Consider the following 23,505-nt stretch of genomic DNA (forward strand, 5'->3'; position numbering starts at 1 on the left):
GTGAGGCTCCCGCGGGGGTCGGCGCCCAGGTCTAGGCCCCGTGAAGACAGGAGCACTGGAGCTGGATGTCCCGCAGAAGCACCCTGGGCCTTGGTTTCCCCACCTGTAAATGCAGTGTCTGGGCATGAGGACACACGGTAGCAAGTCTCCAGGCCTGGGCCTGCCTCCGTGGGCATGGGAGGGGCTGCACTAGGGAGGCCCTGCAGCCTTGACCTTCCACCTCCCCCACCCCTGGACTCTGGCCTGGGCTTCCCAGGCCCTAGATGCATCTTCAGAGAACTGGGAATGGTAAAGTGACGCCCCCCTCTTGGGGAAAGAGTCAAAGGAACAGCAGGGGCGGAAGGGGGCAGGTGGGGCCACCTCAGGAGTGGGCGCCCAGGGGTTCCCCTCACCACTCATGGCCCTGACAAGGTCCTGCTCATGTCACAGGTGGGACCCTGCGGTTCCTCAGCACCCAGTGTGGCGCCCCAGGACAGACGAAGCCGGAGGCCCAGAGGTGGGAGTGCCCCCGACACGACCTCAAGACTGTCCCCGGGGAGAAGAGGACGAGGCAGGGGCCTAGGCAGGCAGCTTCCCCGGAGAGCAGGCTCCCCGCCCCCCGGACCCTTCCCAGCATTTGCTGCACTGACCCAGTTGAGGCTCCCCTTTGCCCTCACCGGGAGGGGTGGAGGCCTAGGCCTGGGCTTGGGAGTCCTGGAGGCACATCAGGGCCTTTCGAGGACACGGCTCCTGCTGCGGTCACTGCCCAGCCCGTTCCTCGCTTTGCAGGGTCATCCCACGAGCAAAGCGGTACGCTTGTTCTTCCCACCTAGTTAGAAAAAAAGCAAAACAAGCCAGCCAGCCTCTTGCCCCATCTCCTATTCCCAGGACCTGCCGTTCCCACCCTTGTTTTCCTGCAAACCAGCTCCCACTGGGCTGTGGTCAAGGTCACCTCAGTGTAAGAGCCCTGGGCCATTCCTTGGACCACACCTTGACCAGAGCAGCCTGCCATGGCCAGTCTCTCCCCACCTGTGTCCTCCAGGCTGCCCTCCTCCTCCCACCCTGGACACTGGTTCTAGGGCCTGGACCCCCGACCTGTCCACACTTGCTCCAGGGTGGCCTTCTGTCCACAAACAGCAATTCCCAACGCCAGACATTTCACCTGGGGGGGTCTGATGGGCACCTCAGACTTGACCCCTGCTCCAGGGCGGGCAGCCCCATCCTGCCCGGGGCTCAGCCAAAGCCCGGGAGCCCCTCTTGCCTCCTCTCACTTCTACCTGCATCCCGTCCGTCCAGAAGTGCTGTGGACGGAACCGGCAGAATGTTTCCAGAGGCCGTTTCCTCTCGCCCTGTCTCCACACGGAAGCGGGGACACGCCGAACCCCCACGGCTGCACACAGGCAGGTTTCCCGAGAGGCGGGAGCAGTGCGGCTCCGCAGTGCTCTGGGAAGTGGGTGGGTGCAGGACGGCAACCAGGAGGCGGCTCCACCAGGGACTCCCGCAAACGGCCTGCAGAGGCCGCAGACGGAAGGAACCCAGGCAGCATTCCCACTCTCGTCCTAAATACTCCCGTGTTGCTCCTCGTTTACACCCAACTGAACACCCGTGACTTTTCATGGTCTCGTTAGAGATCACCGCCCCCTCCCCCTCCCCCCCACCCCGGACAGGCACCTGCCCATAGGGCTCTGTGTAGTCCCAGCCTGCTGACCCTCCGGCCCACATGGCTCTGCGTCCCCTGCCCCCTAGGTCAGAATGCGGGGACCACTGCTCCGCCTCCACCCCGCCACTGCTGCTTGGTGTTACCACTGCTCTCTCCCCAAACCCTCTGAGCGTCGGGCCGGGCTCTGTCCTGGGCCTGGCCCTGCCTGGCACACGGAAGGCCCCGGATACACTGCTGCGTGGAGGATGGTGGGGGTGCCAGGACCCCTAAACTGCTGCCAGGGGTGACCCGGGAGATGCTCCAAGGCTGGTGGCCCAGGTTTCCCTCGGGGGGCACTGCCCCCCACTCGCCCCGTGCCCTGCCCCCGGCACCACACCGCCCCCAGCAGAAAGCAACCAGACGAGGTCTTCTGCTGTACTAATGTATTCCATCTTTCAAAAAGAAAGACATGATTTTAATATTACTTAACAATATGTTAAAAAAGTAGCCAGGCAGGCCTCCGTGTTAATACAGTCGTACACTCTCTAACAGACTTGATGGTGTGAGTACTGGGTGGGGTTCTGTTTTTGAACTTTCTCATTCTGCAAGGGGTCTTACACAAGCTGGCTACAAGTCAGGGGTTCGGACACAAACAGCGCAACGTGTACACTCTGAGACAGGAGGTTGTGCAGGAGAACGGAAGAGCGCCTGCCCGCCTGGCCCGCCTCGGTGGGGTGCAGGGCACACGAGAGCTGCGTGACGGCAGTGCCCCGGCGGGGACAGACGACAGGACAGGGCGAGATGCAGAGGCAACGGGCCACGTGGATGATGAAACGCGTCTCTGGCCACGACCCAGGCTCCGGGCCGCGCGGCGGCGAACCGGCAGGAGCTACTGTTCCAATCCGACAGCACAGCGCTGGGCTCAGCGCCTCACTCACAGACACACGCACACGAGCTACCGGCGCGGGCCGAGCAGCGAGTCCTCGGTCTGGGGGTCTCAGGTGCGGCGGCCCACCCGGCCCAGCCCTGGGCAAGCACAGCAGCTCCGGGGCCTGGCCCACCTCCCGCGTGTCCCTCTCCAGGCGGTCCTCATTCAGTGGGCAGCAAAAGTGGCTTTTTTCAAGCTAAAATTGGACCAGTTGATGGACAGTCTTTGTCGGGTCTGTCTAGCGGAATCCAGACAGAATCTGTGAAGACAAAGAGCCAAACAGTCAGCGAAGGAACAGCCCACATGCGAGCTGGTGTCGGCAAAGCCTAGTGTCCTCCGGGGGGGGAGGGGGGCCCCCTCAGTGTGCCAGGCCCGGCGACAAGGTCCCCTCCACACCTGGCCACCCTTCAGAGCGGGGAAAGGCCCTCGGGAGGACAGGGGCCCCCTTCTTCAGGACACTGGCCAGCACCCTCAATGTCCTCTGGTGTCCTGTGTCCTTCTTAGCTGCCCAAAGGAAGTTTCTGATGAGCCCATCTGAGAACGTGCCAATGGCCACCACCTTACCCTTCTCCACGTGTTAAGCCGTGGAGATCCCCTCTGCCCTCATTTATCCACGAACGCACGCGTGAGTGTGATATGGAACGGGACCTGGCACGGTGAGACGGCCACAGTGCTGCCCGCTGCCCCCAGGTCTCCAAGGCAGGCCTCCAGCCCTGGAGCCCAGCTCTGCTTCACCCCTGCACGCCCAACAGTGTTTGAAAAACACCACCTTCTGCTACCTGCTTCCCAGGCAATAGTGGGTGATTCTGTATTAAATGAGGAACACTTCCTTTCAACCGCCTATACTTCGCATAATTTCTGAAGTTCTCACCTGTCCAGCTCTCATCTGAGCAGAAACTTGAATTAAGCCTGAAAATGGTTACCGCTGTCACCCAGCCAGAAGCTGAAATGTGTTCGTTTACATGGCGGTTCAATCGCCCACAATTTCTTATGCTGCCTGCTGGGCGGTCTGTGTCCGTCCCTGCCCTGCTCCCAAGAATCCAGCCTCTCCTTCCCTGGCCACAGTTGGTCAAACCCCAAGTCCTAGTGGCGTCACCTTTTCAAGCTTCGGGAACTCCCCCCTCTGCCTCCCCCGCTCCCCCTTGCTCTGGCGGTAGCTCCCAGCGGTCCCCAGCAGGCCACACACCCCCGCGTCTCTCCACTCGCCGTGGCTGGAACGCCCACAGGTGGCTCCGAGCCAACGGAAGCAAGGCTCCCAGCGGCTCCCCCAGCACAGGGCCCAGGCCCCCAGCCGCCGGCTCTGCCTCCTTCCCAAACCCCTGGCTCCCCTGCACCCGACGCTTCAACACCCCCTGCCCATCAGGCCTCCGTGTGGTCCTCTGTGGACTGTGTCACACACGCTGTGGACGTGCACCCAGGGGACCGGGACCAAGCCTGGGTCGCCACAGCCCCCCAGCCCAGGTCTGAAAGCCTGACCCCGCCGACCCTGCAGCACCTCGCTGTCCTCTCCCGGGAGGCAGCCCGCACCCTGGCGTCTGTGACAATCGCCCCACGATCTCGCAGCCCCTCGCCCATGTTTGCGTGTGCGGATTTCTGAACTTACAGGAACCGAATTGTCCTGTATTTTTTTCTTACTGCTCGCATTCAACACTATGTTGTGCGATTCCTCCATAAGGCCGCTGGGTGCTCGTTTCCAAGGCTCCAAGAGCTCACCCCGCGGAACGGACAGACAAGTGGACGTTGGTGCTCACGCGCGTCGGAGCGCGGGGCTCCGTGAAACGGCTGGCTTCGACTTGACCCAATTCTGCCAAACTTCTCCATGGTCGCTGGAGCCACTGTGTCCCCCCCGGAGGGTGGGGGAGCCGCTGCCCCTGTGCGCCCAGCTCCCCATCAGGCGGGAGGCCTCTCCACAGGTCCATGGTCACAGTTTTCTGTGACAGCACATCTGTCCACGCTGTTTGTCTTTTCCTGCTCTGTCATGTTTATCTGTTCTGATACCAACCCTTCGTGAGGTGCTGCGCACACGGTCTCCTCACTTTCTTTAAAGAATTGTTGATTTTAATGTCATTTATCAATCTTTTATTTTATGGTTGGTGTTTTTAAGAATCTTTCCCTACTCTGAGGTCAAAAAGATACTCACCTGTATTCCAAATCAAAAGGTTTGCTTTTGACATTTAGAATCTTAACTCATCTAGAGCTGACCTTTGGGTAGGATATGGGGGGCAGATCCAATTTAAAAGTTTTTCTTACATAAACTTTCATAGCTCCATTTATGAACACACCTTCATTTCCACTGTCGATCTGTCTTTTGTCATAAACCAAAGCTCAGCGTTTGTATAGTCTGTTTCTGGGCTCCGGATTCTGCACGAATATCACAATGTTTTCATGATCGTCTTTGTAATGGGCAAGAAAAGCCGTCCGTTCTTCCTATTCTTCTAGGAGGATCAGATTAATCCTTTAGCATATGGTTTGATTTTTGTGTGAACGTCACACACATACAGGAGAGTAAAGAGACGTGTGCTCGAAAGGAAACTGATAAGGCAAACACTGGGGAGCACAAGCATCAAGCTGTGGGACAGTGCGTCCCGGCAGCCCCCACCCACCTCAGAAGTGATCACCATTCTGGCTTTTTATGATCATTTCCTTGCTTTTACTTATAGTCTTAACACCTATGTGCTGTATAGTATCCCTGAATGATAGACTTAATTTTTAAAATATACTTCACTGAGGTATATTTTATGTACAATAAACTACAGTTATTCTATAGCTCACAGTGCTGACAAATACATCGGGAAACTATCCCATCAATCAAGACACAGAACACTTCCAGGAAGTGTCCTTTTGCTGTCATCTCCTTGCTGCCCCGGCCCCAGGCAAACAGAGATCTGCTGTCACTAGGGATGAACTTGTATTTTCTGGCATCTCATGTACACGGAACTTTGCACTTCGTTACCTCTTGTCTGGCTTCTTGCCCTAAGCACCCTGCTTCTGAGATCTGGCTCTGGTGTTTCATCAGGAGTATGCTTTTCACTGCTGAGTGGTGTCCACTGGACGGAGAGAGCACAGTTTATCTGCTCATCTGCTGTGGATACGGGGCTGTCCCCAGTTTTTGGCTATTACAAGTGAAACTTCTAGAAACATTCATGTAGGAATCTTTGTGTGGATACATGCTCTTATTTCTCTTGGGCAGCCAGCCAGGAGTGGAGCTGCTGGACTGAAAGGTGTACATTAAAAAATGTACTAATGGAAAGAGCCCAGATGTCCATCAACAGATGAATGGATAAAGAAGACGTGGTGTGTATATACACAATGGAATACTACTCAGCCATCAGAAAGAATGAAATCTTGCCATTTACATCGATGTGATGGAACTAGAGGGTATTATGCTGAGCAAAATAAGTCAGTCAGGGAAAGACAACTACCATATGATCTCACATGTGGAATTTAAGAAAGAAAACAGGATCATAGGGGAAGGGAAGGAAAAATAAGATGAAATCAGAGAGGGAGACAAACCATAAGAGATGCTGAACTCTAGAAAACAAACCGAGGGTTGCTGGAGGGCAGGTGGCTGGGGGATGGGGTAACTGGGGGATGGGCATGAAGGAGGGCACGTGATGTGATGAGCATTGGGTGTTTTATGCAACTGATGAATCACTGAACTCTACCTCTGAAACTAATGATACATTTTATGTTAATAATTTTTTTTTAAAATTTTATTTATTTATTTGACAGAGAGAGAGATAGCGAGAGCAGGAACACAAGCAGGGGGAGTGGGAGAGGGAGAAGCAGACTTCCTGCCGAGCAGGGAGCCCGATGTGGGACTTGATCCCAGGACCCTGGGATCATGACCTGAGCTGAAGGCAGACGCTTAACGACTGAGCCACCCAGGCGCCCCAATAACTGATTTTAAATAAAGTAATTCTTAAAAATGTACTTTGGTTATGTCTAAACTGAGCTTTATATAAACAGTGTATTATGTATATTCTCATGTTCTGCCTTTTGTCTACTATTGTTTGTAAGATCCACATTGCAGACTGCTCTAGTTCATTCCTTTCCTCGGTTGTATAGCATTCCACATGTGACTGTATTGTCACGTATCTACCCTAATGTGTTTTAAGAACACTCAATTTTACAAAATCCTTCTTGGGTTTTAAAATCTACAGATAAATTTTGGGAAGTGAGATAGCTTTATGATACTCACTTTTCCTATCAATGAATACAGGATCTATTCCAGGTCTTCAATATTCTTCACTCATGCTTCATCCTCTTCTACGCATAGGTCGTGGGCAACTTCTATTAGATTTATTCATGGAGACTGCACAGATTCTGGTGCTGTTACAAATACTGTCTTTATTTAAACTACATTTTTAAATTACGGATGGTATAGAGAAACATAACTTCTGTACACTGATCCTACAGCCAGTCCCTTCACTAAAAATTCTTTTTCTTGCTAAATTCTTTTGTAATTCCCTTTGTAGTCAATTAGATCATCTGTAAGTAAAATGGAACTTTATCTCCTGCTTTCCACTCCTTAAGCCTTTAATTTCTTTTCTCTTATAATGCTGCCTAGGAACCACGACTTAAGGCTGAACAGAAGAAGTGGAAACAGAGAGCATCTTTGTTTTGCACATGCTTCCACGCTTTCCGTTTGAGAAACTGTTTCATATAGATTTCTTTTCTCTGTCTCTTTTGGTAAACCTCCTTTTCAGGTTAAGGATATTTCCTTCTACTACTAGTTTACCATTTTTTTTTTTAATTAATTGAATGCTAACATTTTTATCAAATGTTTTTTCTAAACCTATGGAAATGATCATATGGCTCTTCTTTAATTATCAATTTAGCAAAGAGCATTTGTGGATTTCCTAATAGTAAATACTCCTTGCACTCATTCCTAAGGTACACCAGTTTGGTCATATACTGCTTTTAAAAATACTGTTGGGGGCGCCTGGGTGGCTCAGTCGGTTAAGCGACTGCCTTCGGCTCAGGTCATGATCCTGGAGTCCCGGGATCGAGTCCCACATCGGGCTCCCTGCTCGGCAGGGAGTCTGCTTCTCCCTCTGACCCTCCCCCCCTCATGCTCTCTCTTTCTCCTTTTCTCCCTCAAAAAAAAAAAAAAAAACTTTAAAAAAAAAAAAAAAAAAAAAAATACTGTTGGATTTGGAATGTGAAATTTTTTTGCACCCAATTAATATTCATGACCGAAACAGATCTGTGATTTTTCATGTTTTCTGTAATCACTTCTAGCAGATTTTGGTATCAAAATCTTCCTTCTCTCATAAAATAAAGTGGGGTGTCTTGTGCTGTCTCCTCCTGTCAATCCTCTGGTAGAATCAGTAGAAGGCTGAATAATCTCTTAAGTTTTGGGAGAATTCTCAGCACAAATGTCAGAATGTAGTGTCTCCTCGGGATTATTCGCAACCACTACTCTGATTTCTTTGATGGTTACTGGATCTTCAGGCTATTTTGTCATTGGGTTGATTTTGTGTTTTTTTTTTTTTTTTTAAGATTTTATTTATTTATTCATAAGAGATGGAGAGAGAGAGGCAGAGGGAGAAGCAGGCTCCCCGCTGAGCAGGGAGCCCGATGTGGGACTCGATCCCAGGACCCCGGGATCATGACCTGAGCCGAAGGCAGACGCTTAACGACTGAGCCACCCAGGCACCCGATTTTGTATTTGTTTTAAAATTAATTGTGAAGTTGTTCCCAGTGTTCTCTTATGGTTGAATCACTGCAGTACCTGTAGCTCTGTCTTCCTTTTCACTTCTATAGTCACAAAACTAAAGAAACCCTTTTCATTATAGAAGATGTCAAACCCACACAAAAGCAGAGTGTGGTAACATGGGTGCAGCCATGGTCCAACTTTGATCATTATCAACACTCTGGTTCTTTTCCATCTAATTACTGTATTGTTTTGTGTCTTTTTCCCCCTATTTTATCCTGATCAGTCTCTCAAAGGTTTATTTATTTATTTAATATTTTCAAAGAGTCAAAGTTTGGCTTTGTTGATCTTCTCTGTATTTTTCTGTTTCACGATTTCTTTGATACATTATCTCCTTAAACTTTCTTTGGGTTTATTTGTTCTTTCCCTAATTTCTCAAACAAAATCCTTAACTCATTAATTTTCAGGTTTTTAAAAACTCACTCGGCAGTCTTAAGACTTCACTGAAAGAGTGCTTGAGAACGAACTGTGTCCCCATCCCACAAGTTTTCATATGCAGTGTTTTCCTTCTCTTTTAGTTCCACATATTTTTAAATGTCTACTGTGGTTTCTTGTAGAACCCATGAGTGAAACATACATACTTTCAGATTTCCAAATACTTAGGGACTTAAAAATTTACTTCTTGTAAATTGCCGATTTAAACGTGGTGTGGTCAGAGAACACAATTATACATATTTCTTCTCTGAAACTTCTGAGCCTTGCTTTCTGTGGCCCAGTACTTGCTTCGCTTCCATGAGCATCCCCTGTGGGCCCAAGAACACAGACACCCTGTTCCCTGGACGCACTTTCATCTGTATTCATCTTCCACATCCCTGTGGATGCATGCACTGCTCGAGCAAGCGGCCACACAGACATAGTTGGAGATGTCCTACACGGAGGGTAGATCTGATCCTCTATGCAGCCCAAACTATTTCCTGTTTGTATTTTGAGGCTATTTCATTTAGTACCTAGTTTAAAATTTCTATGTCTTCCTCACACACTGAACCTTTTAGCACTATGTAGCAACCTTTATCTGTCCCTTATATTAATCCATATTCTGTCTGATAATAACGTAATTATACACCTCTTTTTTTTTTTTTTTAAAGATTTTATTTATTTATTTGAGAGAGAGAGAATGAGAGAGAGCAAGCACATGAGAGGGGGGAGGGTCAGAGGGAGAAGCAGACTCCCTGCCGAGCAGGGAGCCCGATGCGGGACTCGATCCTGGGACTCCAGAATCATGACCTGAGCCGAAGGCAGTTGCTTAACCAACTGAGCCACCCAGGCGCCCAACACTTCCTCTTTACTTCCACCTTTCTATTCACTGTATTTTAGGTATGTTCTTATAAACAGAGTGTGTGCGCGTGCATGTGTGTAAGCATGTGTGTGTATATATTTAAAATCGTTAACACAATCTGACAAACTTTTTTTTTCTATCATGGTTGCTGATAAAACTGAACTTGTGTCTCTCGTGTTTTTAAAATTTGTTTACTGTACTTTCTTTACATTTATTTTTTCATTTTGAGTTTTGATTTTTTTCCTTCTACAGATTAGCAATTTATACATCCTATTTCTATTCTTTTAATGCTTACTTGTGAAACTGTATCGCCAATTTAGCTTCAAGTCTGAATATTAAATACCTGTTAAATACCTCAACGAGAAAAGGACGTGAGGATACTCAGCTCTATTTCACACCTAGCTTACATACTATTCTGTTCAATACTGTGGTTCTTTCAGACATAATGTCAATTAGACATTATTACTATCTTGTTACAAAGAAAATGTTTTATTTAACAACATTTATCAGGCTGTTTCTCTCTCTCCTTCCTGCAAATCACACTGTCTTTCTGAGGTATCTTTCTCTCTTGAAGATTTTTTTTTTTTTTAAACACAGATCTCTTTGGAGCAAGTTCCTATAGTTTTTCTTTACTATGGAAAAAGAATAGGTTTGTGGTATACACAGTTACAGACTGACAACTTTCTCTCAACGCTGTAAATATCACCCCATGGTCTTCTGGTTTCACATTTGCTATGCTGAAGAATGGAATTTGTTTGTTTATTCCATTCGTATATGTTGTGCTTCTGAATTTGTAGATTTGGATTTCTCATTAGCGCTGCAAAATCCCCAGGTGCTGTATCTCTTCAAATACAGCTTTTCTGTAGCCTTCACATTCTCCTAGGGGGGCTCCAGTTAAATGTATGTCAGACTCAGTCTTTCCTCCATGTGTCTGAGCCTCTTTCCTCTTTTCTAATTTCCTTGTATGTGGGTGCATTCTGGGTACATCTTTCAGATAGTTCTTCCAGTTCACAAATTCCCTCTTCAGCAATGTCTAATCTATTTATCATGTATCTATTAACATCTTGATTTTACTCATTACATTTTTCATTTCTAGATGTTTCTTTTCCCCAGGTCTTGGGTGTTTGATAATCTTTGTTTATAAGGTCATGCATGATTTTAAAGTATATGAGTCCTATAGGTCTACCTTGGGAAAATCTCTCTCCAAAGTTTTGCCTTTATCCAAAAAATGCTCCCTAGAATCCAGCTTCAGGGCAAACTGTGTTAGTAACTCAAGTGATTTGCTTACAGATTCTTTGTACAAACACACTTCCGTCACAGAGAATGTGTGAGGAAGACAATTCTGAGAATTGTCTGAGAATGACAATTCTATTTCTTCCTTCTGATCCTTGTCCCTTGGTTTCTTCTTACACCTTCACAAACAGAAGTTGTAACATTGGGCATCCTTATTTTCTTTTGTCTTTTTTAATCTCAAGGGACAGCTTTTATTTTATTTTAAGATTTTATTTATTTGCGAGAGAGAGAATGAGAGACAGAGAACACGAGAGGGAGGAGGGTCAGAGGGAGAAGCAGACTCCCTGCTGAGCAGGGAGCCTGATGTGGGACTCGATCCCGGGACTCCAGGATCATGACCTGAGCCGAAGGCAGTTGCTTAACCAACTGAGCCACCCAGGCGCCCACAAGGGACAGCTTTTAATGTTTCACTGTAACTATGGCATTTATTGTATTTTATGGATACCCTTTATTATGTTAAGGATATGCCTATCTAGTCCTATGTATGAGTTTTTATTAGAATGGACGTCCAACTTTAGCAAATGCTTTACTCTGTCTGCTAAAATGAGATATATACACACACATGCACACATACATAAATTATATAATAAACATAACTTCCAGAATAATTTAGAATTCTATCATATTTCATTTATTTTTATCTTTCATTTTTTTTAAGGAGGCTCTGTGCTGGGCATGGAGCCCAATGTGGGGCTTGAACTCCTGACCTCGAGATCAAGACCTTAGCTGAGATCAAGAGTCAGACGCTTAACCGACTGAGCCACCCAGATGCCCCTACAATATTTCAGATAGGAGTTAATGACTTTTTGCACTGCAATCTACCTGCTCCTTTTGTGTGTGTATGTGTGTATTATCTGAAACAAACAGGTTAAAGAAGGAACAAGAAACTTTAAAATGAAATTTGCTTGCCATAATTCACAAAGTAGATAAAATACTATTGAACACAGTACTAATGAAATCTGCTTATCGGGAAAACTGAGCGAATCTCTAAAATGTTACTTTTCTCCCCAAAAGCATGCCGTATCAGTGTGTTCCAATGTCAAGCACAAATGAGGATGACCAGGGATGCTTGTGACAACACAGATGTTGGGTACCTCCCAAGAGTAATTCAGCAGGTCTGGGGAGGGGCCTGCTCCCTGATGCTGCTGGTCTGGAGCCACGGTCCTCAACCAGTCTTCACACAGAGGGGTGGGGAGAGGTGACCGGGTGTGAGGGTGAGTGAGGAGGCCCGTGTGTGTGCTAGGACTGTGTGGGGATGTGTGTGACAGGCCCCTCGGCTAGCTGACAGAACTCGTGTCCATGACAGCAGCAATGCCGGGGGGGGGGTCAGGAGGGTCATGTCTGGCAGCCGTGAAACCATCATCATTTCAGACACAAAGCCGTAACATTTACCTTTTGAAATACTCCACTTCCCTCTCTGTCTCATCCATATCCACGCTGTCTAGGTCGATATCTTTAGGCAGAAAAACATCATCTGTAAAATGAAAGAAAAGAGGAAAGTCAGGTTACAAGAAAACAGATTACCTGGCTTTACTTAATTTTAATAACTTCACAAACTGAAAATTTTCTCTAAAATGAGACTTTACAAACAGCCAAAGGAGGGCAGATGTCTCTCATGTGCTTGTGAACTTCCACGTTCAACCTGGAAATTATGGAACTCACAGGTTTGCTGAGCAAAGCAACTGCGGCTTCAGGTCCCACTAGAAGAGATCCATTGGCTGGCACCCAGATTCCCCTAGTGACTGGTCTTTTTTTTTTTTTTTTAAAGATTTCTTTTTTTATTTGTCAGAGAGGGACACAGCAAGAGAGGGAACACAAGCAGGGGGAGTGGGAGAGGGAGAAGCAGGCTTCCCTCTGAGCAGGGAGCCCGATGCGGGGCTCGATCCCAGGACCCTGGGATCACGACCTGAGCCGAAGGCAGACGCTTAACGACTGAGCCACGCAGGCGCCCCGCGACTGGTCTTTACCTGATACATTTCCGTGATGGGAGGGCCCTTGAGAAGACTCCCTGAAACCTAAGGTGCTTGCAAGCCCAGGGTCTGTCCTAAGTCCCTACAGGAGGGCAGGAAGCAGTGGGGGCATGCTAGTGAACAGAAGCCCAGAAGGCAGCCCCATGGGGAGGCAAATGCTGTCCCTTGCAAGTGCCCCTCATGGCAAGAGGACACGACTGACTGTACCGGGGACCCCGACATCAACCTCTACTGGAAGACGGCTCTCCCAGACATTCAGTTTATACGTGCAACATCCCAGAGACATCATCAAACACTTTTCAGGCTGTTCCAATAAAAAAGCAAGGCTGTATTTCACTTTGCAGTTAAATCACTTTCTTTGAAAACAGGCAGGATGGCAGGGAGAATAATGATTCAGGATTATTCCAACTCCTTGAATCTCAGCAAGTTTGAGGGGTTCGACTTCATGCTTCTTCTCTGCCCGCCCTGTCTGTTACAACCCGTGGGATCCTAGGCACTGCCTGGGCCCTGGGCACCAGAGGCTACGTCAGCACACAGCTGGGCTGCTAGGAGGGCTGGCGGCGCACACACAACACCTGGCCCCATCCTCAAAGGAAGGTACAGAGTCCCCACTTCCCTGCAGACTTTAGCATGGGATAATTTTTTGTGCTCTATAGAAAACAAAGACACACCTTCGTTCCTTTCACTGGGGCACTTTGACAGTGGCATAAGCCATGGTTCAGCTGTAATGGCAGCTGACGTTTTGCTGACTTAGACCACCAGGCAGAGTGCCTTCACACCTGCGAGCTCACAGAAATGTCTGCGAAGAGCTTCCCTGTAGGGACCTGCATGACCACAGCCCCTCCCAGCCACCCTCTGCCGGCAACCAGAGCTCCCCGTGCCCAGCTTTCCTCCTCTGCACTACCCCCGCCCCCACCATCCCCTCCTTCCATGGGGACACGGACGCCACCAAACCTCCCCCGCTGCCCCAGACCGCTTTCGTGAGTTGCACGTCCCTGCAGCTGGCTCCTCTACAGGCACCTTCAGGCATCTGCCCCCCAGTATGGTCTGCTGTGAGCCTGCTCCGTTTCTGACGGGGAACCTCAGCCCCGCCTCACTCTCATGTCACGGCTTCTACAGGCCCGGCAAGTTCTCTGTGAACAGTCTGGGACCGCCCCCCCCAACAGTCTCTACCCACTGCTGCTGCATCAGGGCTGGCCTTCACCAGCCTCCCAGCCGGGCTCCACCCTGCCCAACCCAGCCAGTGCAGACTCATCCTCACGACACATGCAGTCACAGCTGCCCTGCGTCCATGGCCCAATCCATTCCTCCCTGGCCACCAAGACTATTCCGACTGGGCCTCCGTCTACATGTCCACTTGCAGACCTCGCCTGCCTGCCGACTAGACTTGCCGAGGCCCGGTTCAAAGAAATGCTGGTGTATGAGGAAGGGCGACATGGGGCAGGAGTGTTTAGAGATGTAATGAAAGTGAAGTCTACGAGAGCGAGTCTCTGATCAACAGTCCTTCCATTAACAGTTCTGGGAGAGGAACAATGACAAAAGCCAATAAGCAGGTATGTCTGCTGGAAAAGCTGTCCTCGAAAGCAATTTCTAATCTTCTTTTCTTCTGATCAGAATTAATAATCACTACTGAATATCTTGGTATAAGAAAAAAAAAGCGACAGAACCATAACCAGATTCAGTACCAGGAAGACATTTTTCACAACAGCAAAGCTACGTTAATCAGAGTGGAAAGTGTGACCCAGCCAGGCCAGGCTTCTGTACATCATTAAGACTGTAGGAAACATCTTGCTTTGCCAGAGCTCAGAGAATTCCATACCCCTGACCCCTACTTGAGGACATGCGCCTAAGGGTGAGCATCATCCAACCGGAAGAGGACAGGAAACACCTCACAGGAGGACCAACACCAGCATGGGATGTAGTCAGATGGAGACCTATAAACACCGTGTGTCTGACATAGCAGAAATAATGCAGTTGGGAAATGGAAGAAAAGGGACTGCAAAAGGCGGGGAGTGAAAAGGATGGAAGCAGCTCACGGACTATTGTCCAGGCAGTAAGTGGTGTCAGAGAAGCTGCCCTGAAGCCAGCTGTGGAAGGTAAGCAAGGAAACCAACGACGGATGGGCACCAACGGTAGAAGTGTGGAGGGATGCACGCAGGCAAGATCGCCGACTTGCTTAAACACCAATGATTTTTTTTTTTTAATTTAAAGATTTTTATTTATTTATTTGACAGAGAGAGACACAGCAAGAGAGGGAACACAAGCAGGGGGAGTGGGAGAGGGAGAAGCAGGCTTCCCACTGATCAGAGAGCCTGATGTGGGGCTCGATCCCAGGACCCTGGGATCATGACCTGAGCCGAAGGCAGACGCTTAATGACTGAGCCACCCAGGCGCCCCAACACCAATGATTTTCAAAAATAAAAGCTAAGAAAAAGAAACAGCAAATATAAAATATACAGAGCAATTATAAAATGTCGTCGGAGCTGAGACAAAGCACATAGTAATATATGCGAATGGGGCTTAAATCACCTCCAGATAAGATTTTCCATTTGGCTCACAAAGCAAGATACAAGATTTGTGCTGTCTGAAATCAGAGAACGAGCTAACACTGAGGGACTCAGGGATGAGAGCAGAAGTGTCCCGCCAGGCAAATGGAGACACAAAGAGCGAAGGGGCAGCGATCACCATCTTAGACAAAGTAGAATTCAAGGCAAAAGCACAACAAAAGGACATTTTTTAGTACTAAAACCCACAATTCACTAAAAAGATATTACAGTTAGGAATGTGCACCAAATACAAACACCACCCTTATAAAGCAAAATTGCAAGAGAGACAAGGAAACCTAGAAACTCATTAATAATAAATAACAGAAGACAGGGGTGCCTGGGTGGCTATGTCATTGAGTGTCTGCCTTCGGCTCGGGTCGTGATCCCGGGGTCCTGGGATTGAGCCCCGCATCGGGCTCCCTGCTCAACGGGAAGCCTGCTTCCCCCTCTCCCACTCCCCCTGCTGTGTTCCCTCTCTCGCTGTGTCTCTGTCAAATAAATAAAATCTTTAAAAATAAATAAATAAATAAATAAATAAATAAATAAAAATAAAATAAAATAACTAACAGAAGACAGGTCAAGAGGACAAAAAACCAGGAAGGAAACAGAAGACCTAACCCTGACTATTATTGATCAATACATCATGAAGATATATACATTCAATTTTCACCATGATAACAGAAAAAAATACATTTTTATCTCAAGTGTATACAGGGCAGTTACAAAAGCTGGTCACAAGAAAAATATCAGTAAATTCCATAAAGCAGAAATATTATGAATAATATTCTCTGATCGCAATGCAGAAAACCTAGAAATTATTAACATAAAAAAGGATTTCCCAGGGGAACGTGAGTGGCTCAGTCCATGAGGCGTCTTCCCCTGGCTCAGGTCATGATCCCAGGATTCTGGGATCGAGCCCAGTATTAGGTTCCCTGCTCAACAGGTAATCTGCTTCTCCTTCTCGCTCTGCCACCCACCCCCCGTTTGTTTACTCTCTCAAATAAATAAAATCTTAAAAAAAAAAAAAAGTCTCTTCTACCTGGAAACCTAAAAGCCACCTATTAAACTACTGGGTGAAGGAGGGGATAAAAACAAAGAAATTCCTGAATTTCTTAAAACAAAATGCCAATAAACATTATCAGACTATGAAATATATTTAAAGGAATGATCAGAGGAAAATCTGAAATGCTAAATACTTCGATCAATAAAAATGGTGGAATGAAAACAAATGAGCTAAATTCCCCAATCAAGAAGTTAGAAAATAAACAACAAAGTAAAAGAAAGCACGGGAAGAAAATAAAGATAAAAGCAGAAATTGATGAGATATTAGAAAGAACAACAGTAAACCTAGCTAATAAATAGCCTTTTTTTAAAAAAAAAATGTGAATAAAATAGACAAACTTTTTTTTTTTTTTAAGTGGGCTCCACACCCAATGTGGGGCTTGAACTCACAACCCCGAGATCAAGAGTCACATGCCCCACTCACTGATCCACTCGGGCATCCTCAAAATAAGTGACAAGCTATTAATTAGCTGAATGAAACAGAATGGGAAGAAAACACAAATACACAAAATAAGAAATGGGGGGGAGGAGGAGGAGCAAGATGGCGGAGGAGTAGGAGACCTAAATTTCGTCTGGTCCCAGGAATTCAGCTGGATAGGGATCAAACCATTCTGAACACCTACAAACTCAACAGGAGATCAAAGAAAAGAGTAGCAACAACTCTCTCATCAGAAAAGCGACCACTTTCTGGAAGGTAGGACGTGCGGAGAAGTGAATCCGAGGCGATATTCGGGAGGATAGACGGCGGGGGAGGGGCCTCCGTCGGCCGCTTCTGGCAAGCGATAGAGCCGCGGAGCACAAAGTCAGAACTTTTAGAAGTCTGCTCCGCTGCAGGATGTCACTCTGGTGGCTAAGCAGGGGGTGGAACCCTCGTGGGACAGTGTGGTCTCAGGACCCTCGGGGTCACAGAAAGACCGGGGGTGCCTGAGTGCGGCAGAGCTCCCAGGTATCGGAGCAGGGAAGCCGGCTGCAGAGGCAGAGCCCAGGCGCGGGCTCTCAGCTTGGGGTTGCCATAAACCGTGATCCGCGGCACAGTCGGGCCCCTGCTCCTCCATCAGGGACCCAACAAGTGGCAGATCCGGGGAGACTCCCCTTCCTCCCCGGGAGGAGCAGCGCGGGAGCGCACCTCAGGGATCTGCTGGGTTTGGAGACTCCACACGGGGTCGTGAGCCAGAGACAGAAACGCAGGGTCACAGGCCGGGTGAGCACGGAGTGCGGCCGGAGACCGGGGAGACGGGAGTGACTGACTGCTTTTCTCTGGGGGCACACTGAGGAGCGGGGCCCCGAGTTCTCGGCTCCTCCGGGGTGGAGATTGGGAGGCCGCCATTTTCACTCTCCGCCTCCAAAGCTGTATGGAAAGCTTGCAGAGAACAAAAGCTCCCGAGAGCAAACCCAAGCAGATGACTTAGCCGGGACCGGCAAGGGCGGGGCAATTCCGCCTCCGGCAAAGACATTTGGGAACCATGGCAACAGGCCCCTCCCCCAGAAGATCAGCAAGAACAGCCAGCCAAGACCAAGTTTACCGATCAGTGAGAACGGCAGAACTCTAGTGCTAGGGGAATACTGCACAGAGAATCCATGGCTTTTTTACCATGATTCTTTAGTCTTTCAACTTTAAAAAAAAATTTTTTTTTCTTTCTTGGGATGCCTATGTGGCTCAGTTGGTTAAGCGTCTGCCTTCACTCAGGTCATGATCCCAGAGTCCTGGGATCGAGCCCCACGTCGGGCTCCTTGCTAAGCGGGAATCTGCTTCTCCCTCTGCCTGCCGCTCCCTCTGCTTGTGCTCACTCGTGTGCTTTCTCTCTGACAAATAAATAAAAATCTTAAAAAAATTTTTTTCTTTCCTTTTTCAACCGATTTTTTTATCAACTCTTTTATTTTAAAATTTTTAAAGATTTTATTTATTTGACAGAGAGAGAGACACAGCGAGAGAGGGAACACAAGCAGGGGGAGTGGGAGAGGGAGAAGCAGGCTCCCCCTGCTTGTGTTCCTGCTCTCGCTATCTCTGTCAAATAAATAAATAAAATCTTTAAAAATAAAATCTTTTTTTTTTAATTTTCATTTTTACAGTTACACTCTATCCCTTCATTGTACTAAATCTTACTTTTGTATGTATGTTAAGTTCTTCTTTCTTTACAATTTAGGGATGCAGTTTCTTCTAACAGACCAAAATACACCTAAAATCTTAGGGAATGGTTCTGCTTTATTCACCTGTCTGATCGTATTCTCTTTGTTGTTGTTTTTTTGGGGGGTGGGTTTTTTTGTTGTTGTTGTTAAAGTCTTTTAAAATATTCATCTTTACAGTTACATTCTATCCTTTCAATATATTTAACTTTATTTTTGTATAAAAAGTTTTTCTTTCTTTACCATTTTGAGACGTAGTTTTTTCTAATTGACCAAAATACACTCAGGAGACAGTATACTGCTCTGTTCTGTTAACCCGTTTATATCCCTTTTTTGTTTGTTTTTCTTCTCTTTTGTTTTTCCTGTCTTTTAATTTCCATTTTTACAGTTACATTCTATCCTTTCATTGTATTTGACTTTACTGTTATACATACATAAGTTTTTCTCTCTTCACAATTTTGGGATCTAGTTTTCTAAAAAACAGACCAAAATACATACAGAATCCAGTGTATTGCTCTATTCTGCTCACCTGTCTGATTATATTCTCTTTTTTTCTTTTCGTGTTTCAGTTTCGGGTCTGACTTGTTTAGTGTATAGTTCTCTGGGGTCACTGTTGCCATTTTAGTACTTTGTTCTCTTGTTCATCTATTCTTCTCTGGACAGAATAAGATGGAAACACTTACCTCAAAAAAAGAGAACGAGAGGCAGTACTGACTGCCAGGGACTTAATCAGTACGAACATAAGACGTTGGAACTAGAGTACAGAATAACGATTATAAAGATGCTAGCTGAGCTTGAAAAAAGCATAGAAGACATTAGAGAATCCCTTCCTGGAGAAATAAAAGAACTAAAATCTAACCAAGTCAAAATCAAAAAGGCTATTAATGAGATGCAATAAAAAATGGAGGCTCTAACTGCTAGAATAAATTAGGCAGAAGAGAGAATTAGTGATATAGAAGATCAAACGATGGAGAATAAAGAAGCTGTGAAAAAGAGAGACAAACAACTACTGGATCACGAGGGGGAGAATTCGAGAGATAAGTGACACCATAAAGCAAAACAATATTAGAATAACTGGGATCCCAGAAGAAGAGGAAAGGGGGGTGGGCAGAAGGCATATTGGAGCAAATTATAGTGGAGAACTTCCCTAATGTGGGGAAGGAAACAGGCATCAAAATCCAGGAGGCACAGAGAACTCCCCTCTCAATATCATTAAAAGTAGGCCAACACCCTGACCTATAATAGTGATCCAGCTAGGATGTCATTCAAAATAGAAAGAATGATAAAAAGCTTCCAGGACAAACAGAAATTAAAAGAATTTGTGATCACCAAACCAGCCCTACAAGAAATATTAAAAGGGGTCCTCTAAGCAAAGAGAGAGACCCAAAGTAACACAGACCAGAAAGGAACAGAGACAATATAAATTATCAGTCACTTTACAGGTAATACAATGGTACTAAATTTGTATCTTTCAATAATTACTCTGCACGTAAATGGGCTAAATGTCCAAATCAAAAGACACAGGGTATCAGATTGGATTAAAAAAAAAACAAAAACAAGACCCATCAATACGTTGTCTACAAGAAACTCATTTTAGACTGAAAGACACCTCTAGATTTAAAGTGAGGGGGTGGAAAGCCATTTATCATGCGAATGGACATCAAAAGAAAGCTGGGGTGGCAATCCTTATATCAGACAAATCAAATTTTAAACCAAAGACTATAATCAGAGATGAGGAAGGACACTATATAATAATTAAAGGGTCTATCCAACAGGAAGATCTAACAATTGTAAATATTTATGCCCCTAACATGGGAGCAGCCAATTATATAGCCAATTCATAACAAAATCAAAGAAACACATCAACAATAATACAATAATAGTAGGGGACTTTTAACACCCCTCTCACTGCAATGGACAGATCATCTAAGCAAAAGATCAACAAGGAAATAAAGGCTTTAAATGACACACTGGACCAGACAGACATCACAGATATATTCAGAACATTCCATCCCAAAGCAACAGAATACACATTCTTCTCAAGTGCACAAGGAACATTATCCAGAATGGATCACATCCTGGGTCACAAATCAGGTCTCAACTGGTACCAAATACTGGGATTGTTTCCTGCATATTTTCGGACCACAATGCTTTGTAATTGGAATTCAATCACAAGAGGAAATTTGGAAAGAACTCAAATACATGGAGGCTAAAGAGCATCCTACTAAAGAATGGATGGGTCAACCAGGAAATTAAAGATTTAAAAAATTCATGGCAACAAATGAAAATGAAAACACAACTGTTCAAAATCTTTGGGATGCAGCAAAGGAGGTCCTAAGAAGGAAGTATATAGCAATACAAGCCTTTCTCAAGAAACAAGAAAGGTCTCAAATACACACAACCTAACCTTACACCTAAAAGAGCTGGAGAAAGAACAGCAAATAAAGCCTAAACCAGGCAGGAGAAGAGAATAATAAAGATTAGAGCAGAAATCAATGAAATAGAAACCAAAAGAATAGCAGAACAGATCAACAAAACTAGGAGCTGGTTCTCTGAAAGAGTATAATAAGATCAATAAACCCCTGGCCAGACTTATCAAAAAGAAAAGAGAAAGGACCCAAATAGATAAAATCATGAATTTTCATTCATGATTCATGAGGAGAGATCACAACCAACACTGAAGAAATATAAACAATTATAAGGGCATATTATGGGCAACTATATGCCAACAAATTAGGCAATCTGAAAGAAATGGATGCATTCCTAGAGATGAATAAGCTACCAAAACTGAAACAGGAAGAAGGAGAAAACCTGAACAGATCTGTAACCAGCAAGGAAATTGAAGCAGTCATCAAAAATCTCCCAACAAACAAGAGCCCAGGGTCAGATGGCTTCCCAGGGGAATTCTACCAAACATTTAAAGAAGAATTAATACCTATTCTTCTGAAACTGTTCCAAAAAACAGAAATGGAAGGAAAACTTCCAAACTCTTTCTATGAGGCCAGCATTACCTTGATCTGAAAACGGGACAAAGACCCCACCAAAAAGGAGAATTATAGACCAATATCCCTGATGAACATGGATGCAAAAATTCTCCCCAAAATCTAGCCAATAGGATCCAACAGTACATTAAAAGGATTATTCACCACGACCAAGTGGTATTTATTCCTGGGCTGCAAGGTTGGCTCAACATCCGCACACCAATCAATGTGATATACTACATATATAAAAGGACAAGAACCATATGATCCTCTCAAGAGATACAGGAAAAGCATTTGACTAAGGACAGGATCCTTTCTTGATTAAAACTCTTCATGGTGTGGGATAGAGGGAACATACCTCAATATCATAAATGCCATATATGAAAAGCCCACACTGAGTATCATTCTCAGTGGGGAAAAACTGAGAGCTTTTCCCCTAAGGTCAGGAACACAGCAGGGATGTCCACTCTCACCATTATTGTTCAACATACTACTAGAAGTCCTAGCCTCAGCAATCAGATAACAAAAAGAAATAAAAGGCATCTGAATTGGCAAAGAAGTCAAACTCTCACACTTTGCAGATGATATACTCTGTGTGGAAAACCGAAAAGTCTCCCCCCCCCAAAACTGCTAGAAACTCATACAGGAATTCAGCAAAGTGGGAGGATATAAAGTCAATGCACAGAAATCAGCTGCATCCCATACACTAACAATGAGGCAGAAGAAAGTGAAATTAAGGAGTCGATCCCATTTACAATTGCACCCAAAACCATAAGATACCTAGGAATAAAGCTAAACCAAAGAGGCAAAGGAGCTGTACTCAGAAAACTATAGAACACTCATGAAAGAAATTGAGGAAGACACAAAGAAATGGAAAAACGTTCCATGCTCATGGATTGGAAGAATACTGTAAAATATCTATGCTACCTAGAGCAAACTACACATTCAAGGCAATCCTTATCAAAATACCATCCACTTTTTTCACAGAACTGGAGCAAATAATCCTAAAATTTGTATGGAACCAGAAAAGACCCCAAATAGCCAGAGGAATGTTGAAAAAGAAAGCCAAAGCTGGTGGCATCACAATTCCGGACTTCCAGCTCTATTACAAAGCTGTCATCATCAAGACAGTATGGTCCTGGCACAAAAACAGACACATAGATCAATGGAACAGAATAGAGAGCCCAGAAATGGACACTCAACTCTATGGTCAACTAATCTTCGACAAAGCAGGAAAGAATGTCCAATGGAAAAAAGACAGTCTCTTCCACACATGGTGTTGGGAAAATTGGACAGCCACATGCAGAAGAATGAAACTGGACCATTTCCTTACACCACACACAAAAATAGACTCCAAATGGCTGAAAGACCTAAATGTGAGACAGGAGTCCATCAAAATCATAGAGAACACAGGCAGCAACCTCTTCGACCTCAGCCGCAGCAACTTCTTCCTAGACACATCGCCAAAGGCAAGGGAAACAAAGGCAAAAACAAACTACTGGGACTTCATTAAGATAAACAGCTTTTGCACAGCAAAGGAAACAGTCAACAAAACCAAAGACAAACAACAGAATGGGAGAAGATATTTGCAAATAACATATCAGATAAAGGGCTAGTATCCAAAATCTATGAAGAACTTATCAAATTCAATGCCCAAAGAACAAATAATCCATCAAGACAGTATGGTACCGGCACAAAAGAAATGGGCAGAAGACATGAACAGACATTTCTCCAAAGAAGACATCCAGCCAACAGACACATGAAAAAGTACTCAACGTCGCTCGGCATCAGGGGAATACAAATCAAAACCACAATGAGATACCACCTCACACCGGTCAGAATGGCTAAAGTTAACAAGTCAGGAAACGACACGTGTTGGTGAGGATGTGGAGAAAGGGGAACCCTCCTACACTGTTGGTGGGAATGCAAGCTGGTGCAGCCACTCTGGAAAACAGTATGGAGGTTCCTCAAAAGGTTAAAAATAGAGC

The 23,505-nt window shown here is 45.9% G+C and overlaps 1 protein-coding gene across 1 annotated transcript in view; it reads right to left on the reverse strand.

Annotated features, from left to right (window-relative positions):
• Positions 1 to 2,052: 2,052 nt before the first annotated feature.
• The window catches only part of FAM193A (family with sequence similarity 193 member A), a 104,842-nt gene continuing 83,389 nt past the window's right edge, over positions 2,053 to 23,505 (reverse strand). Inside the window, 2 exon segments of the mRNA XM_021677715.2 lie at positions 2,053 to 2,805; positions 12,227 to 12,308. Of these exon segments, the coding sequence (XP_021533390.2) occupies positions 2,712 to 2,805; positions 12,227 to 12,308 (176 nt within the window). The 3' untranslated portion in view covers positions 2,053 to 2,711.

Source organism: Neomonachus schauinslandi, chromosome 2 (genome assembly GCF_002201575.2).
Source record: "Neomonachus schauinslandi chromosome 2, ASM220157v2, whole genome shotgun sequence".
Lineage (NCBI taxonomy): Eukaryota > Metazoa > Chordata > Mammalia > Carnivora > Phocidae > Neomonachus > Neomonachus schauinslandi.